Source organism: Bombina bombina, chromosome 2, assembly GCF_027579735.1.
Source record: "Bombina bombina isolate aBomBom1 chromosome 2, aBomBom1.pri, whole genome shotgun sequence".
Taxonomy (NCBI): domain Eukaryota; kingdom Metazoa; phylum Chordata; class Amphibia; order Anura; family Bombinatoridae; genus Bombina; species Bombina bombina.
The window spans coordinates 176,215,129-176,231,787 of record NC_069500.1 but is presented as its reverse complement, the minus strand read 5'-3'; the positions used below and the strand labels follow the sequence as shown (position 1 = coordinate 176,231,787).

The following is a 16,659-nucleotide window of genomic DNA, read 5'->3' as shown; positions in this document are numbered from 1 at the left end:
TGTGATTATTGTGAGCTTTCTTATAAACCCATACACATACATTTTGTTGGTAGTAGATGACAAAATGTCTATAATATACAGGTCATACATAAGGATATTTTGACAATGATACAGCTAAAATGAGAGAACATAAAAGTGTATAGTGAAAAGATTACATGCTTGAATTTGTTAAACACCTAGAAGTGCAGGATGGATAGTGATAAAACTACATGTTTAAAGAATTAAGAGCATGTATTTTTTTCCCCTGTGATTGCCGTTAAAGGGACAGTAAAGTCATAATTAGACATTCATGATTTAGAGAGAGCATACAATTTTAAAAGACTTTCCAATGTACTTCTATTATTTAATTTGCTTCCTTCTCTTGTTATCCTTTGCTGAAAGGTTTATCTATGTAAGCTCAACCTAGGTTCTAGCTGCTGATTGGTGGCTGCATATATGTACCAATTGTCATTGGCTCACCCATGTGTTCAGTTAGAAATCAGTAGTGCATTGCTGCTCCTTCAACAAATGATACCAAGAGAGTGAAGCAAATTTGATAAAAGAAAGTAAACTGGAAAGTTGTTTAAAATTGTATATTCTACCTAAATCATGAAATAAAATGTTTAGGTTTCATGTCCCTTTAAGGATTTTAGTTGAAAAGACTGGCATATCATTAAAATGGCACAAAACGAGTCCCTTGAAAACTAAGAATAATAATATACTATACCTTTAATATATGTGATCTCCTTGCAAATGTGTGTAAAAGCTTAAATGTATAATTAATAATATTTAGGGCCAGATTACAAGTGCAGTACTAAATATCGATTTTGTGAAAACAAATTTTTGCGCTCCATTGAATAATACCAGTGGACGCTAATTAGCCGGCTGCTAAGCTTACATTCCTGCTTTTTCAAATAAAGATGCTAAGAGAACGAAGAAAAAATGATAATAGGAGTAAAATAGAAAGTTGCTTAAAATTGCAGGCTCTATCTGAATCAGAAAAGAAAATATTTGGGTTTAGTATCCCTTTAAGAAGTGATATGTATAAAATTATGTATAGCCTTCTTTTCTGGAGATATCAATGTTAGAACTGGAAACAATATTGACACTTTATATACCATGATGAAAGAATTACAAGAAAATATGCTTCTTGAAATTAAACAGAACAGAATACATCTTAGAAAACATTATAGATTCAAAGAAAATACCAAGTGAATTCAGAATTAAGAGACTGTTCTTTTAATGTAGATAATATAGAACTTAAACAGAAATGGAATGACATTTTAGAAGAAACGTCTTTTAATTTAATGCGATTGATTAAAGATTTAAGGGGAGAAATACTTAAATAAAATTGATACTGAGATAAAGGAATTTGAAGAAAAACTAAAGGACTTTGAAGAAACTGAGGAATATAAATAAAGAGAGAAACACATTAAATATATATAAGAAACTATAAAGGAAGACATTAAAAGTGAAACCAAAGAAATTAGATACAGAAGATTATTTAATATATTAAGGCTAGATTACAAGTGGAGAGCTAAATCATCATGTGCGCCCGCAAACAGGCAAAGTAGAACCAATATCAATTTCTAAGATTTGGATTTTTTATAGAGCAAAATAAAGTAAACACTAGAATATATTATATACATCAAGGAAGCTGCCATCACAGAAAATGGAAAGAAAATATTCCCTAAGGGACAATTCTGGGACAAAGGGAAGAATTCTGAAAGTTTGTACCAATATAGATGATTATGAGGTACAATCAATGCTCTTTAAAGATAAGTTAATAAAAAGAGGTTATGATAAAGAAAGAATACAACTAGTACAAAAATTGGTTCAAGGAAGGAAAAGATCAGAACTCCTTAAGAAAAAAGAAGGAACCAAAATGCCAAAAGACAAAATTCTAATACCATTTATCACAAGATACAGTGAGAATAAAAATCTAATAGAAAGGATAGTAAGAAAATGTTGGCCAGTCCTAAAAACTGATGGGATAACATGAGAGCTAATACTAGACCGTCCTATTATAAAAAGGCACCCAATTTTGGCTCCTACAGAATTAAAAAAGGAAGAGGGTAAATATGTGGATCTATTTGGTAATAGGGTGAGTGTTTTTTTACACTTGTTTTATCTGTAAGGTATGCAGGCATTCATCTAAGACAAAAAGGAGGTCTAGTGTAATGGGAAAAAAATTATAAAATAAAGGACAATATTAGGTGCACTAATAGATATTGTATGCAGTTGTGGAACCCAATATGTGGGGGAATCTAAATGACTCCATAATGATAGAATAAGGGAACACATGATCTGTATAGAAAATTATGATTTGTAGAGGAACAAGGATCTACCAATACCCAAACATTTTGCCAAAAGTAATGGTGCGAATACAAAATATTTTGGTTTATGCAGATATTGCTAAATGTAAAAAAGAATTAGAGAGGTGGAGATATTGATAAACAACTGTTAAGATTAGAGGGTAAGTGGATGTTTGAGTTAAGAACACTGACCCTAGAGGTTTGATTCAGGATTTAGATATAAGGTGTATCCAAACTGATTAATTATGGATTAGTATTTCCACTAAAATTGTAGATGGATTATGTTATTTAATTGTAGAGGTATTATGTTATTTCATTGCTTTGCTATTTTGATTTTTTTTCTGACGCATTCTTAAATTTTAGAATTATATGGAATTTATAGATGTAAAGGGGCACATACTTTCTGACAACTATAACTGTTAGAAAGGAGGGGTTAAACTTAAAAAAACACTCAAGTCAAAATTAAACTTTCGTAATTCAGATAGAGCATGCACTTTTAAACAACTTTTCAATTTACTTCCATTAAAAAAATGTGCACAATCTTTTTATATTTACACTTTTAAGTCACCAACTCCTACTGAGCATGTGCAAGAATTCACATTATATACATATATGCATTTGTGATTGGCTGATGGCTGTCACATGATGTAGGAGGAGTGGAAATAAACTTAAAATAGTCACAAAAAAATCAACTACTCTTTTCAGACTAAGGGCAAGATTACATATGTGGAGCAGGCTTCAGCGTAACTGCTGAAACCAGCGCTGCCCGTAATTTCACCTCGTACATCAGGGTATCACATAAACTCCGCCGGCAGTTCATAAAGTGCCATAAGTCGGATAAACTAGCGATGTCCAGAAATGAGTGTAAATACAAATTTCTGGAGTCGCCAGTGACTTACGGCACTATAGAAACTGCCGGCACCTAAGAAAAAAACAAAAAAAAGACAAATCTCTGTAAAAGTCTCCCAAAAATAAACCTGACACATAAAAAACCCCTATATCCGCCATCAAACCCACATCGGAACTAATAATAAAAGTATTAACCCCTAAACTGAGAACACTGCACAACGCAATATGCCTAATTAAACTATTAACCCCTAATCCACCCTAAAAAAAAAGAGCCTAAGTCTAACCCCCAGACGCGGTTCAATGTTCGCTTATCGGAGTAAAAAATGTGGGCGACGGGTGAAATATACGCAGCACATTGATATGCAGCGCTAGTGTATATATGATACCAAAACCACGTAAAAAAACGGCGATGCCGCATATGTAATCCTGCCCTAAGTGCTATTGCATTGTCTTTTATCATGCATTTCTTGATTATGCAAACCTACTGTATTTATTGGTCCTTTAAGAAATAAAGTACACCTTATGTAGAGAAATTTAGGATTAGACTTAAATAATGATAAATATCCCTTTAAGAGTGGTATATATAAATCTTGAATTTAGAACTTGAGAAAGACAATCAGCTGAAATACGTTGCACTATTGTGGACACTTGTTGCTTCTGTAGTTTCCTATGCAAGAGAGACCATCGCAAGAGTGCTTGAACGTAGCAGAAAAAGGGGGATATGCACGGTCCACGGAAGTACATCTCTGAAAGAACGTAACAAAGGAGTCACTAGAGGATGAGGGAGGATCTCTCGGACATCTTTTACGGTGTAAGTAAGAATTAATACTGAAAGTTAAAACACTTTTATACTGGTAACAAGCTTTTTTTTTTTTTCTTGCATGATATTTCAGGAGAACCTTACCCCTAACATTATGCTGGAGCTCTGTGGACCTTATGAACGTTTAAATAATTTATTTTTACATGATGAACTTTTATTGATGTACTTTATGATGAATTTCTAATTGATGAAGTGTTTTATTGATCTGTTTGTGATTTCAAATTTTAAATGATCTATCTTTGTTTAATATTTTATCTTTTGATTTTTAAAATAAATTGTACATATAGTTTGGTCAGATACTGTACACATTAAGTTATCTACGATAGCGCCGCTTTATAAGTTAATATTCTTTTGCAAGCTGTGGCTTTGTGAGAGAGTTATTTTTACAATTCAGTGATCTTCATTGTTGTTGTTTTGTGTTTAATTCTGCAAAGGGGTTATACACATATTTAAAATATCACTTGGGAGCACAGAGAACTACTGGTCCCAATTAGATACAAATGCTGAGCCAATCAGCAGCGTCAGTCAAACAGCTGGGTGGTGTAACTGTCACAGCTGATTGGCTTACCAGCTTTATCCACTTGGGACCAGAAGTTCTCTGTAGTAGTTTAAAGAGACAGTCCAGCCAAAACATTTCTTCTCTTTAAATTGTTCCTAATGATCAATTTTCCCTGTTGGAGTGTATTAGATTGTTTACAAGTAGCTCCTTTACTCCTATTTTGGCATTTGAAAAGGCTGATTTAGCCTGTGGTATCCCCACATACAGTTTCTATTCTGGAGTAGGCTATTGAATAGCCTAAATAAACACAGCCAGCAGAAGAAATTACACTCTCAGTGGGGTGCAGGGTAGTTAAGTAATACACTTATAATTTTCTTTTGTTCTCTCGAAGTATTAAGTTTTGGTTTCCCAGACAAATATAAGATAAGGAAGCAAGTGTTTGTACTCAAAGTGATAACATAATGAGATCTGATCTTACCAGCAAGCTCAACCCATTGTAATAGGCTGTGGTTTAAAAGCACAAAACCAGCTACTTCATATACACAAATAAACCTGAACATGCAATTTCCCTTACATTTTATACCCTGCAGCTGGTATAACAAGCCATTATAAATACATTAATATAAAAACAATTTTACAGTGTACTGTCCCTTTAAGTAACATAGTAGATGACACTGAAAAAAGTTCAACCTATACACATTTTAAAATACTTACAAAAAAGCTCCAGTTGAGTTGAAATCCCATTAAAAAAGGTGACTCATTTAACACAAGTAATCATATCCCTGAAATCTGATAGTAACATAATAAAAAACTACAATGTATCCCCCTTAGTGATAAAATGACATCCTCTAATTATGCATTTAACCCCTTTAAGGTGGTTAAACACATAGCAATGTATCATTGTTAGTACTAAAATTACATGTAATTTATGCACTGTAATGTCCCTTTAATTGAATTTTTTTTAAGCCACAAAAAATATTTTTTCACAGATTAACTAGTGTTGTTTGGTATTTTTCTTAGAGCATAACTTCCCATTAAATTCAGATTACTAACATATTTTTTTTTCAGCTCTTCTTACCAGCAGGTAATGTTTGTCTGTTTCTTGTTGCTCTGTGCAGTGTTTGAGCCAATTGATGCTGACCTGTCTCGTGAAGAATAGCACAAAATGATGTGAAAACATGATGATCTGCATTTTTCAAGATTTCAGTTAGTTTAGACACCTTCTTGTACGGCGACTCCTCCAGCTGTAATTGAACATATAATATTGACTACATTCAAATGTCTAATGTTAGTTTGTGATACACAATACTTTGGCCTAGATTTGGAGTTCGGCGGTAGCCGTCAAAACCAGCGTTAGAGGCTCCTAACGCTGGTTTTGGCCGCCCGCTGGTATTTGGAGTCAGTCAGGAAAGGGTCTAACGCTCACTTTTCAGCCGCGACTTTTCCATACCGCAGATCCCCCTACGCCATTTGCGTATCCTATCTTTTCAATGGGATCTTTCTAACGCCGGTATTTAGAGTCGTTTCTGAAGTGAGCGTTAGAGCTCTAACGACAAAACTCCAGCCGCCTGAAAATAGCAGGAGTTAAGAGCTTTCTGGCTAACGCCGGTTCATAAAGCTCTTAACTACTGTACCCTAAAGTACACTAACACCCATAAACTACCTATGTACCCCTAAACCGAGGTCCCCCCACATCGCCGCCACTCTATTAAAATTTTTAACCCCTAATCTGCCGACCGCAAAGCGCCGCCACCTACGTTATCCCTATGTACCCCTAATCTGCTGCCCCTAACACCGCCGACCCCTATATTATATTTATTAACCCCTAATCTGCCCCCCTCAATCAGCCAATAGAATGCGAGCTCAATCTGATTGGCTGATTGGATCAGCAAATCGGATTGAACTAGATTCTGATTGGCTGATTCAATCAGCCAATCAGAAAATTCCTACCTTAATTCCGATTGGCTGATAGAATCCTATCAGCCAATTGGAATTCGAGGGACGCCATCTTGGATGACGTCCCTTAAAGGAACAGTCATTCGTCGTTCAGTCGTCGGTCCGGATGGATGTTCCGCGCTGGAGGTCTTCAGGATCCTGCCGCTTCGCTCCGGATGGAAGACCATAGAAGATGCCGCCTGGATGATGACTTCAATCGGATGGAAGATCCTCTTCTGCCCCGCTTGGATGAAGACTTTGACCGGATCATGGACCTCTTCAGCCCCCCGCTTGGGCTTGGATCAGGACATCGGAGGAGCTCTTCAGGACGGATCGGTGAACCTGGATGGTGAAGACAAGGTAGGAAGATCTTCAGGGGCTTAGTGTTAAGTTTATTTAAGGGGGGTTTGTGTTAGATTAGGGGTATGTGGGTGGTGGGTTGTAATGTTGGGGTTTGGGGGTATTGTATTTATTCTTTTACAGGCAAAAGAGCTGAAATTCTTGGGGCATGCCCCGCAAAGGACCCTGTTCAGGGCTGGTAAGGTAAAAGAGCTTGTAACTTTTTTAATTTAGAATAGGGTAGGGAATTTTTTATTTTGGGGGTGTTTGTTATTTTATTAGGGGGCTTAGAGTAGGTGTAATTAGTTTAAAATTGTTGTAATATTTTTCTTATGTTTGTAAATATTTTTTTATTTTTTGTAACTTAGTTCTTTTTTATTTTTTGTACTTTAGCTAGTTTATTTAATTGTATTTATTTGTAGGAATTGTGTTTAATTAATTTATTGATAGTGTAGTGTTAGGTTAATTGTAGGTAATTGTAGGTAGTTTATTTAATTATTTTATTGATAGGGTAGTGTTAGGTTTAATTATATCTTAGGTTAGGATTTATTTTACAGGTAAATTTGTTATTATTTTAACTAGGTAACTATTAAATAGTTCTTAACTATTTAATAGCTATTGTACCTGGTTAAAATAATTACAAAGTTGCCTGTAAAATAAATATTAATCCTAAAATAGCTATAATATAATTATAATTTATATTGTAGCTATATTAGGATTTATTTTACAGGTAAGTATTTAGCTTTAAATAGGAATCATTTATTTAATAAGAGTTAATTTATTTCGTTAGATGTAAATTATATTTAAGTTAGGGGGGTGTTAGTGTTAGGGTTAGACTTAGCTTTAGGGGTTAATACATTTATTAGAATAGCGGTGAGGTCCGCTCGGCAGATTAGGGGTTAATAATTGAAGGTAGGTGTCGGCGATGTTAGGGAGGGCAGATTAGGGGTTAATACTATTTATGATAGGGTTAGTGAGGCGGGTTAGGGGTTAATAACTTTATTATAGTAGCGCTCAGGTCCGCTCGGCAGATTAGGGGTTAATAATTGAAGGTAGGTGTCGGCGATGTTAGGGAGGGCAGATTAGGGGTTAATACTATTTATGATAGGGTTAGTGAGGCGGGTTAGGGGTTAATAACTTTATTATAGTAGCGGTGCGGTCCGCTCGGCAGATTAGGGGTTAATAAGTGTAGGCAGGTGTCGGCGACGTTGAGGGGGGCAGATTAGGGGTTAATAAATATAATATAGGGGTCGGCGATGTTAGGGCAGCAGATTAGGGGTACATAGGGATAACGTAGGTTGCGGCGGTTTACGGAGCGGCAGATTAGGGGTTAAAAAAAATATGCAGGGGTCAGCGATAGCGGGGGCGGCAGAATAGGGGTTAATAAGTGTAAGGTTAGGGGTGTTTAGACTCGGGGTACATGTTAGAGTGTTAGGTGCAGACGTAGGAAGTGTTTCCCCATAGGAAACAATGGGGCTGCGTTAGGAGCTGAACGCTGCTTTTTTGCAGGTGTTAGGTTTTTTTTCAGCTCAAACAGCCCCATTGTTTCCTATGGGAGAATCGTGCACGAGCACGTTTTTGAGGCTGCCCGCGTCCGTAAGCAACTCTGGTATCGAGAGTTGCATTTGCGGAAAAAATGCTCTACGCTCCTTTTTTGGAGCCTAACGCAGCATTTGTTTGAACTCTCGATACCAGAGTTAAATTTATGGTGCGGCCAGAAAAAAGCCCGCGGAGCGTTAACAGCCCTTTTACCGCCAAACTCCAAATCTAGGCCTTTGTTTTTTATTATTGCCTTTAATGTTCAATGTATTTAAAGGGACAGCCTACACCAGAATTCAGAATTGTTATTGTTTAAAAAGATAGATAATCCCTTTATTACCCATTCCCCAGTTTTGCATAACCAACACGGTTATATTAATATACTTTTTTCCTCTGTGATAGCCTTGTATCTAAGCCTCTGCAGTCTGCCCCCTTATTTCAGTTCTTTTGTTGGACTTTCATTTTAGCCAACCAGTGCTGACTCCTAGGTAACTTCACGGGCGTGAGCACAATGTTATCTATATGACACACATGAACTAACGTCCTCTAGTTGTAAAAAAAATTCAAAATGCATTCACATAAGAGGAGGCTTTAAAGGGCTTAGAATGAACCTCATAAGTTTAGCTTTCAACTAAGAATACTAAGAGAACAAAGCAAAATTGATGATAAAAGTAAATTGGAAAGTTGTTTAAAATCACATTCCCTATCTGAATCATGAAAGTTTATTTTTGACTAGGCTATCCCTTTAAGTTTTTGTATGGGTTCTTTGTTTTTCTATAGCCTTTGTATCTGAGGTTTATAGACCCAGGTATACTTAGACAATAACACTAGGTTCTTAAGAGAATGTTTGTTTATTGATAGAGAAAATCACATAGGAGAATCACAGCATATAGGATTCTGATGGGGGTGGTCCCAACCTCATTTTTTATACCCATTAAACTCACAATCATACTTACTAACATATATTTCTATATAGTTATGTATATATGTATAGTGCTGGCTATGAGAGAAAACATCATATTTCTATACAGTTTATACAAAAGGTTACTAAAAATTATTTATGTTAAAGCTCATTTCTGCAAAAATGTTAAGAAAAACTGTTTATTTAAGTAAAAATATATTAATTTGATTAAAAAAAAAGGGGAGTGAAGCTATTTAGAAGTCACTGGAAAATATAAACTAAACTGGAAAGCTATAAACAAAAACTAGATTCCTGTTCTTTTGAGGCATTTTTATGAATCTAATGTGGGCGTTTAGCCAAGAGAGTAGCTGTTATTCAGTGGGTTGCATGGTCTGATACTTAGAGACAGAGGTTATACTCAGGCAAAGAATATGACGTCTGTGTATTTAAGCCGAAAACCCCTTAAAGTGAATGTAAATTTTGATGCTAAAGTGCCCGGTTTTTAAAACTTTTATTAAAAACAGGGGCACTTTAATTCATCAAAATTTACATTTCACTCCTGTTGTGAAAAAATACTTAACTTTTAAACTTCACAGCAGCTCCAGCTTCCTCCGGTCTCACAAGCCATTTCTGATGTCAGAAATGGTGGATAGGTCATCCTCCAATCACAGCTTCCCCCCTGGGGGAATCAGTGTCTGATTCAACGCTGTGATTGGAGGAAGCCAGATGCCTCATTTTAGACCCAGGAAGAGGCTTTGAAATGGGTGGAGGAAGCTGGAGCTGCTGTGAAGTTTAAAAGGTAAGTTTTTTTTTCACAACAGGAGTGAAATGTAAATTTTGATGAATTAAAGTGCCCCTGTTTTTAATCGAAGTTTGAAAAACCGGGAACTTTAGCATCAAAATTTACATTTACTAAATCAAAAAGAAAAACAACCCATATTGCTTAACAGGGTTAATAAACATTTAAAAATGTCATACATTTTAAAGATACATCAAACAAGTCTTGAATTTGTGTAAAAATTGATCTTTGTAAATACAGTTGCAAGCTTTCAGGGCAATCTGCCTGATGAAGGGAAATCAGTGTCATGAAATCTTGCAACTGTATCCACTATTAGTTGACTATTATAAAGAAATCACCTGTGTACATCAGTTTTGTTATTTTCTTACAAAATGATTTTTACTTTCTTTCAATGCATTCAAAAACTCGTAATGAATGGTTTTGTGGACTCCCCAGAAAGACTTGAGTGCATTCCATGGAATGCAGAACCCCAATATGCTGCACAGTGATTTATGTGCAGGAGCTTCTTTATATCTGTCCCTAATTGGCCACCACTGTTAGGGGAGTGCCCTGGGCCTGCAAAACAAGTACATTTGTATTTTTTTTTATTTATTTTTTACTGACAGTTTTAAAGCTTTTAAAATATTTACTTTGTTTACAGATCTTTCAAATAATTTGTGACGCATAAATGAAAACTACTCTAATGTCCCTTTTAATTGAAGGACTATAGTCTCATCCTGACAGCAACTGTCTATGCACTAGATATAAATGTTAGAAACGTCTAAGAATTAATATAATTGCAACAAATCTTTAAAGGGACACTCAAGTCAAAATGAAACTTCATGATTCAGATACAGCATGTTATTTTAAACAACTTTCCAATTTACTTACATTAACAAAATGTGCACAGTCTTTTAATATTTACACTTTTTGAGTCAACAGCTCCTACTGAGCATGTGCAAGAATTCACAGCATATACGTATATGCATTTCTGATTGGCTGATTGCTGTCACATGGTACAGGGGGAGTGGAAATAGACATAACTTTGCAATTTATTTAAAAAAAATCTACTACTCATTTGAAGTTCAGACTAAGTGCTATTGCATTGTTTTCTTATCATGCATTTGTTGATTATGCAAATATATTTTATTGACTGGTCAGGAAATTAAGCAATTAAGGTGGGAGTGGGATAAATATCAGAACTTATCACGCTTCTGAAACAAAGAGAGTCCTCCAGCAGCAGGTATGGGATATTTTCACCTAAACGTACTACAGTCACAAATCTGAACTCCCAGTACTCTCCACAGTGGTTCTCCTACACAGTATGGGAAATTCTACTGGAAGCAGGTCTCCTGCAGCTTGTGGGAGTACTGACAGGTAAGTAGATACTTGCACTCATTATTGCACAGGCTATTAGCATGAACGTATACACATGATTCACATAACTAGAGAGCTTATTTTCAGAAGTTTCTGAAACCTCAGGGAGTTAAATTTTTCCTGTGCTCTGTTTCTCCTTTTGCTCACAAATGGTGGACATCTTTGATGACATTATGCAATTTCTCCTCAAAGCCTTAGAGTAGTAAGCAACCCTTAATAGCAATAGCTTTGCATAAATTTATATTTATTTAATCATTTATTGACTGAATGCTTGTAATTTTTTATATTTTAAAGTATTTTTTTTCTTACAGAGACAGAACCCTATTGTTTATGGATTCCCTCACAAAGACTTCACAAACATAGTCTTACATTGTGCCAAAATTTGCATGTTCCCCTGAGGGTGTTAACCCTTTCTGTGCATGTTATATTGTATATCTGTGCTGCTCTCTAGATACTTGCCTGTCCTTACTACTCTACTTCTAAAGGAAGCGTTGGTGTGTCCTCTGCTCAGCTTTATAACCTATGTTATGAGTCTGTGATTATTGCTAGACAGGATCATGCAGCAGAGTACTCAGGGATTTGCTACCCACTAGGGTTATCTAGAGGATTGTTATATGGACCTGCCTACTAACATAAAACAGAACATTCACTCTGCAATTTTACAACTAATAAAGTAGCAGAAGATGTGTTCTTTTATTTCAAATTGGAGCACACTATTTTGCAGTAAGTTTTTACTTGCCTTGCAGATTGCGGATCCTCTACCTGTAGACAAACAATCCATGAAAAAGATTGATAAGTTCTTTAAGGCAGCCCCCAAAAAAGCTATCCAAGATCCTGATGCAGTTTTTGAGCTAATTAGCAAGGAATGAACAAACCATACATTCCCTTTGTTCCCTTTGCCAAATTGAAAAACATGATCCTTTTACCCTCTGAAAAATTGGAGGTATGGGAGACTTTTCCAAAGATGGACAGTTCTATTCATACTTTGGCTAGGTGCACTACCCTTTTATTTAGAGGACAGCATCTATTTTAAGGCGGGCTATATGTTTCATCCAGCTGTTAGTGTAGCCTGTGTATCTGCAGCTACTGCAGTATGGTGTGACCTTATTTCCCAAGATGCTTCCCTTGATGAAATTCAGGATCTCTTGAGCTTGACCAAGACTGCGAGCATTTTTAATTGTGATGCAGCTGTTGAAATAACTTGCATTAATGCAAAAAGTGCTGCTATTACTGTTAATGGCTATAAGAGCTTCTTTCCCTCTCATTTCAGGGAAATATATTATTTGAACCTGGTCTGGATGCCATCATTGATACAGTCACTGGGGGTAAAGCAGCTTTTCTGTTGCAACTTGTGATAGTTTTTTAGTAGACGGATTATTATTATTTATTTTTATAGCGCTGTAAAATTCCGTAGCTCTGGGTACAAAGATAAGTATACAATGACTTGTGATAAGATACAAAAACAGACTAAACAAATCTAGTACAGGAGGAAGAGGGCCCTGCTCTAAAGAACTTAAAGTTAAATCAATATGGAGCAACAAAAAACGGTTATTACCTCCAATAATCCTATCTGATCAACTGTAAGTATTCCATTTTCCTTCAGCCTTCTGTATAATGATGATGTAATGCAAAGATGGTCTACAAGCAACTGATGGTAATGTTGTAAAATGCCAGCGTGAGTGTAATTGGCAATCATCCTTGTAGCTGAACCTACTGAAATAATAACAAGCACTAAGTTATATTGCAAATCAATAACAGAATAATATAGAAATAAAAATATTATTTGGTTTTAATAACATTTAGAACATGCATTAGTCCAGGGCCTCTCAAGTTGAACAAATTATGTCTATTACTGGGTAGGCCTACTAAAAAGGTACCTGCTAAGATCCATTATTATCAACCAATAATGAAGTCTATAATAATGGCATGTGATTCCTATACAGATATAAATTAGGAGCTAATTACAATACTGGCAATTTATTACACTTATAATGCTGCTATATATTGGAATTTATAATATTAACATCAATAAGGGGTGCCATACTTATTTTTTTAGGAACCACTGTATTCATAACAGATTTTGAGCAACTGCACTGGAAATAATGTTGTCCATTAGAATCTATTACAATTGCCTTTCACCTAGATTACGAGTTTTGCTTTAAACAGGGTGCGAAACTAACACCAAAAAAGTTGCATTATTTCACCCTCCATAGCGCTGCCATAACGAGTTACCAAAAGCCTCCTTGTGCGTGTGATATGGTGGCGTTAAGCTCCATACCGCGTAAAATCCAAGGGCTGCTTTGACATGCTCGTGCACGCTTTCCCACATAGACATCAATAGGAAGAGAGTGTTAGAAAAAAACTAACACCTGAAGTGCGGAAGAAAAAAATCTCCGTAACGCAACCCCATTGATGTCTATGGGGGAAAAAAAAGTTACGTTTAAACCTAACACCCTAACATAAACCCTAAGTCTAAACACCCCTCCCCGACTCCCCGACATCGCTGCCACTATAATAAAGTTATTAACCCCTAATCTGCCACACCCAACATTGCCGACACTAATAAAAGTTATTAACCCCAATTCTGCCCCTCCCTGACATCTCCGCCACTATAATAACGTTATTAACCCCTATTCCGCCGCTCCCCGACATCGCCCCAAATATAATAAAGTTATTAACCTCTATTCCACTGCTTCCCCACATCTCCGCCACTAAATAAACCTATTAACCCCTAAACCTCCGGCCTCCCACATCTCTGCAACTAAATAAACCTATTAACCCCTAAACCACCGGCCCCCCACATTCTTCAAATTCAAATCAGCCAATAGGATGAGAACTTCTAAAATCCTATTGGCTGTTCAAAACTGATTTGAACAGCCAATAGGATTTCAGTAGCTCTCATCCTATTGGCTGTGATGAACAGCCAATAGGATTTTAGAAGCTCTCATCCTATTGGTTGATTTGAATATGAAGAATCAAATCAGTCAATAGGAATGAAAGGTACACCATTTTGAAACGGCTACCTAGCATTGATACTTCAGTGTATGGTAGGGACCGTATGAAGAGGACGCTTTACGATGGAAGTCTTTGCCGCTCCGTGCTGCCGAGATGAAGATAAAAGATGACCCCGCGATAGATGAAGATGTCGCCGACTGGATGAAGACTTCTCGCCGTCTGGATGTCCGGACTTCAGCAACCGTGAGTAGATATCCTGGGGTTAGTGTTAGGCATTTTTTTTTTTTTTTTGGGGTGTTTCTTTTTTTCAGATAAGAGTTTGGGCTTTTGAAAAAAGAGCTAAATGCCCTTTTAAAGGCAATGAAAAAGAGCTGAATGCCATTTTAAGGGCAATGCCAATACAAATGCCCCTTTAGGGGCAATGGGTATCTTAGATTTTTTCTAGAGTTAGGTTTTTTATTTTGGGGGGTTGGATGGGTGATGGGTTTTACTATTGGGAGGACTTTTTTTTTTTTTTTACTGGTAAAAGAGCTGTTTAACTTAGGGCAATGCCCCACAAAAGGCCCTTTTAAGGGCTATTGGTAGTTTATTGTAGGCTAGGGGGTGTTTTTATTTTGGGGGGCTTTTTTATTTTTATAGAGCTATTAGATTAGGTGTATTTTTTTTTTATTTTTGATAATTTCGTTTATTATTTTTTGTAAGCTTAGTGTTTTTTATTTTTCGTAATTTAGTGTTTATTATTTTTTGTAATTTTAGATTATTTTATTTTTCTCGTAGTGTTAGGTTTTTTAAATTTGTAATTTAGATTTTTGAATTGGTAGTATTTTTATTTTATTTGAATAGTAAGGTTAGGTTAATTTTTTTTTAATGTTAGGTTTATTTTTATTTCACAGGTACGTTTTTATTTATTTAAAGATAGTTATATTGTAATTTTAATTTAAAGTTAGGGGGGTGTTAGGTTTAATTTAGTGTTTTGCAAAGTCGGAGGACGACGGTTTAGGAGTTAATAATTTTATTATAGTGGCAGTGATGACGGGGAGCAGTGGAATAGGGGTTAATAACTTTATTATAGTTGGGGTGATGTCAGGGAGTGGCGGAATAGGGGTTAATAACTTTATTATAGTGGCAGTGATGACAGGGAGCGGTGGAATAGGGGTTAATAACTTTATTATAGTTGGGGTGATTTCAGGGAGTGGCGGAATAGGGGTTAGTAACTTTATTATAGTGGCGGTGATGTCGGGGAGTGGCAGGATAGGGGTTAATTTTTATTAGTGTCTGCAATGTTGGGAGCGGCAGATTAGGGGTTAATAAATTTATTTAATAGTTGCGATGTAGGTGGGCGGCAGATTAGGGGTTAATAGGTTTAATATAGTGTTAATGATGCAGAAGGGCGGTGTTTTAAGGGTTAATAGGTAGTTTATGGGCGTTAGCGTACTTTGTAACAGTTTAGTTATGAGTTTTCTGAAACATTTTTGTGGCGCAAAACTCATAACTACTTCTTTCAGATGGCGGTATGGATTGTGTCGGTATAGGCTGTAACGCAAGCTTTTTAGCCTCACCGTACAACCTGTAATACCGGCACTATGAAAATCCCATGCAAGAAGCGGAATGGATGTTGCGTTACAGGCTAAAATGCTTGCGGTATAGCTATACCGGCACGACTCGTAATAGTGCGTTACTGCCATTACGCTGAAATTGCCATATTTTCAGCGTTAACAGCCATAGGGCAGAACTCGTAATCTAGGTGTTTGATAGTTCTTCATTGGGTTACTGAGGACGGCACTGCTCCAAACCTCCTCTTGCTAAGACAAGTCTAAGTTCAAAGCAGAAAACCAGTGGACATAAGCAGGTTTTAATTTAAGGCTGGATCAACATCTGGAAGGCAATCAGAGATAGTGAATCCAGGTAACTAAATACTGAAAATGATATATCTAAATAAAAGTGACACAGCTCTAAATAGAGTAAAAAGGTACAAATTGGTACATTATTTATGGCACAAATATTCAGTCAATCAACATACAAAGCAGCAGCCTCGTTATTTAGGAAACAAAATCGTATTTAAGCTTCCTTCTTTCTTGCCACTATCCCATTTCATTATTTAGGTCAGAACAAAGATCAAACAATTAAAAAGCCATTTATCAAGGTTTATTTTAATGCCATTCTAACTTGAAGAAAAAAAACAACAACACGTGTATCTTTCTACAGAAGCTACGGGCTTTTTTTTTTTTTTTTAACTGTACCAAACCCTGCTTTTATGTTATTTAAAATTGTGTTTTTAAATATGGTTTATATTGTTAAGCTGCCACAGAGACAGATTTCCCAGTTAATGCCAATACCATTGGCCACCTTGTAGTTCCCTGGTAAGTGTGTGTG

The 16,659-nt window shown here is 36.1% G+C and overlaps 1 protein-coding gene across 1 annotated transcript in view; it reads right to left on the bottom strand.

Moving 5' to 3' along the window:
* The window catches only part of LOC128647710 (uncharacterized), a 50,200-nt gene that overhangs the window by 8,596 nt on the left and 24,945 nt on the right, over nucleotides 1-16,659 (bottom strand). The window contains exons 2-3 of the mRNA XM_053700451.1: nucleotides 12,887-13,044; nucleotides 5,541-5,706 (exon numbers count right to left, since the gene is read on the bottom strand). Coding sequence (XP_053556426.1) covers nucleotides 5,541-5,706; nucleotides 12,887-13,027 — 307 coding nt within the window. The 5' untranslated portion in view covers nucleotides 13,028-13,044. The remainder of the gene's footprint in view (nucleotides 1-5,540; nucleotides 5,707-12,886; nucleotides 13,045-16,659) is intronic.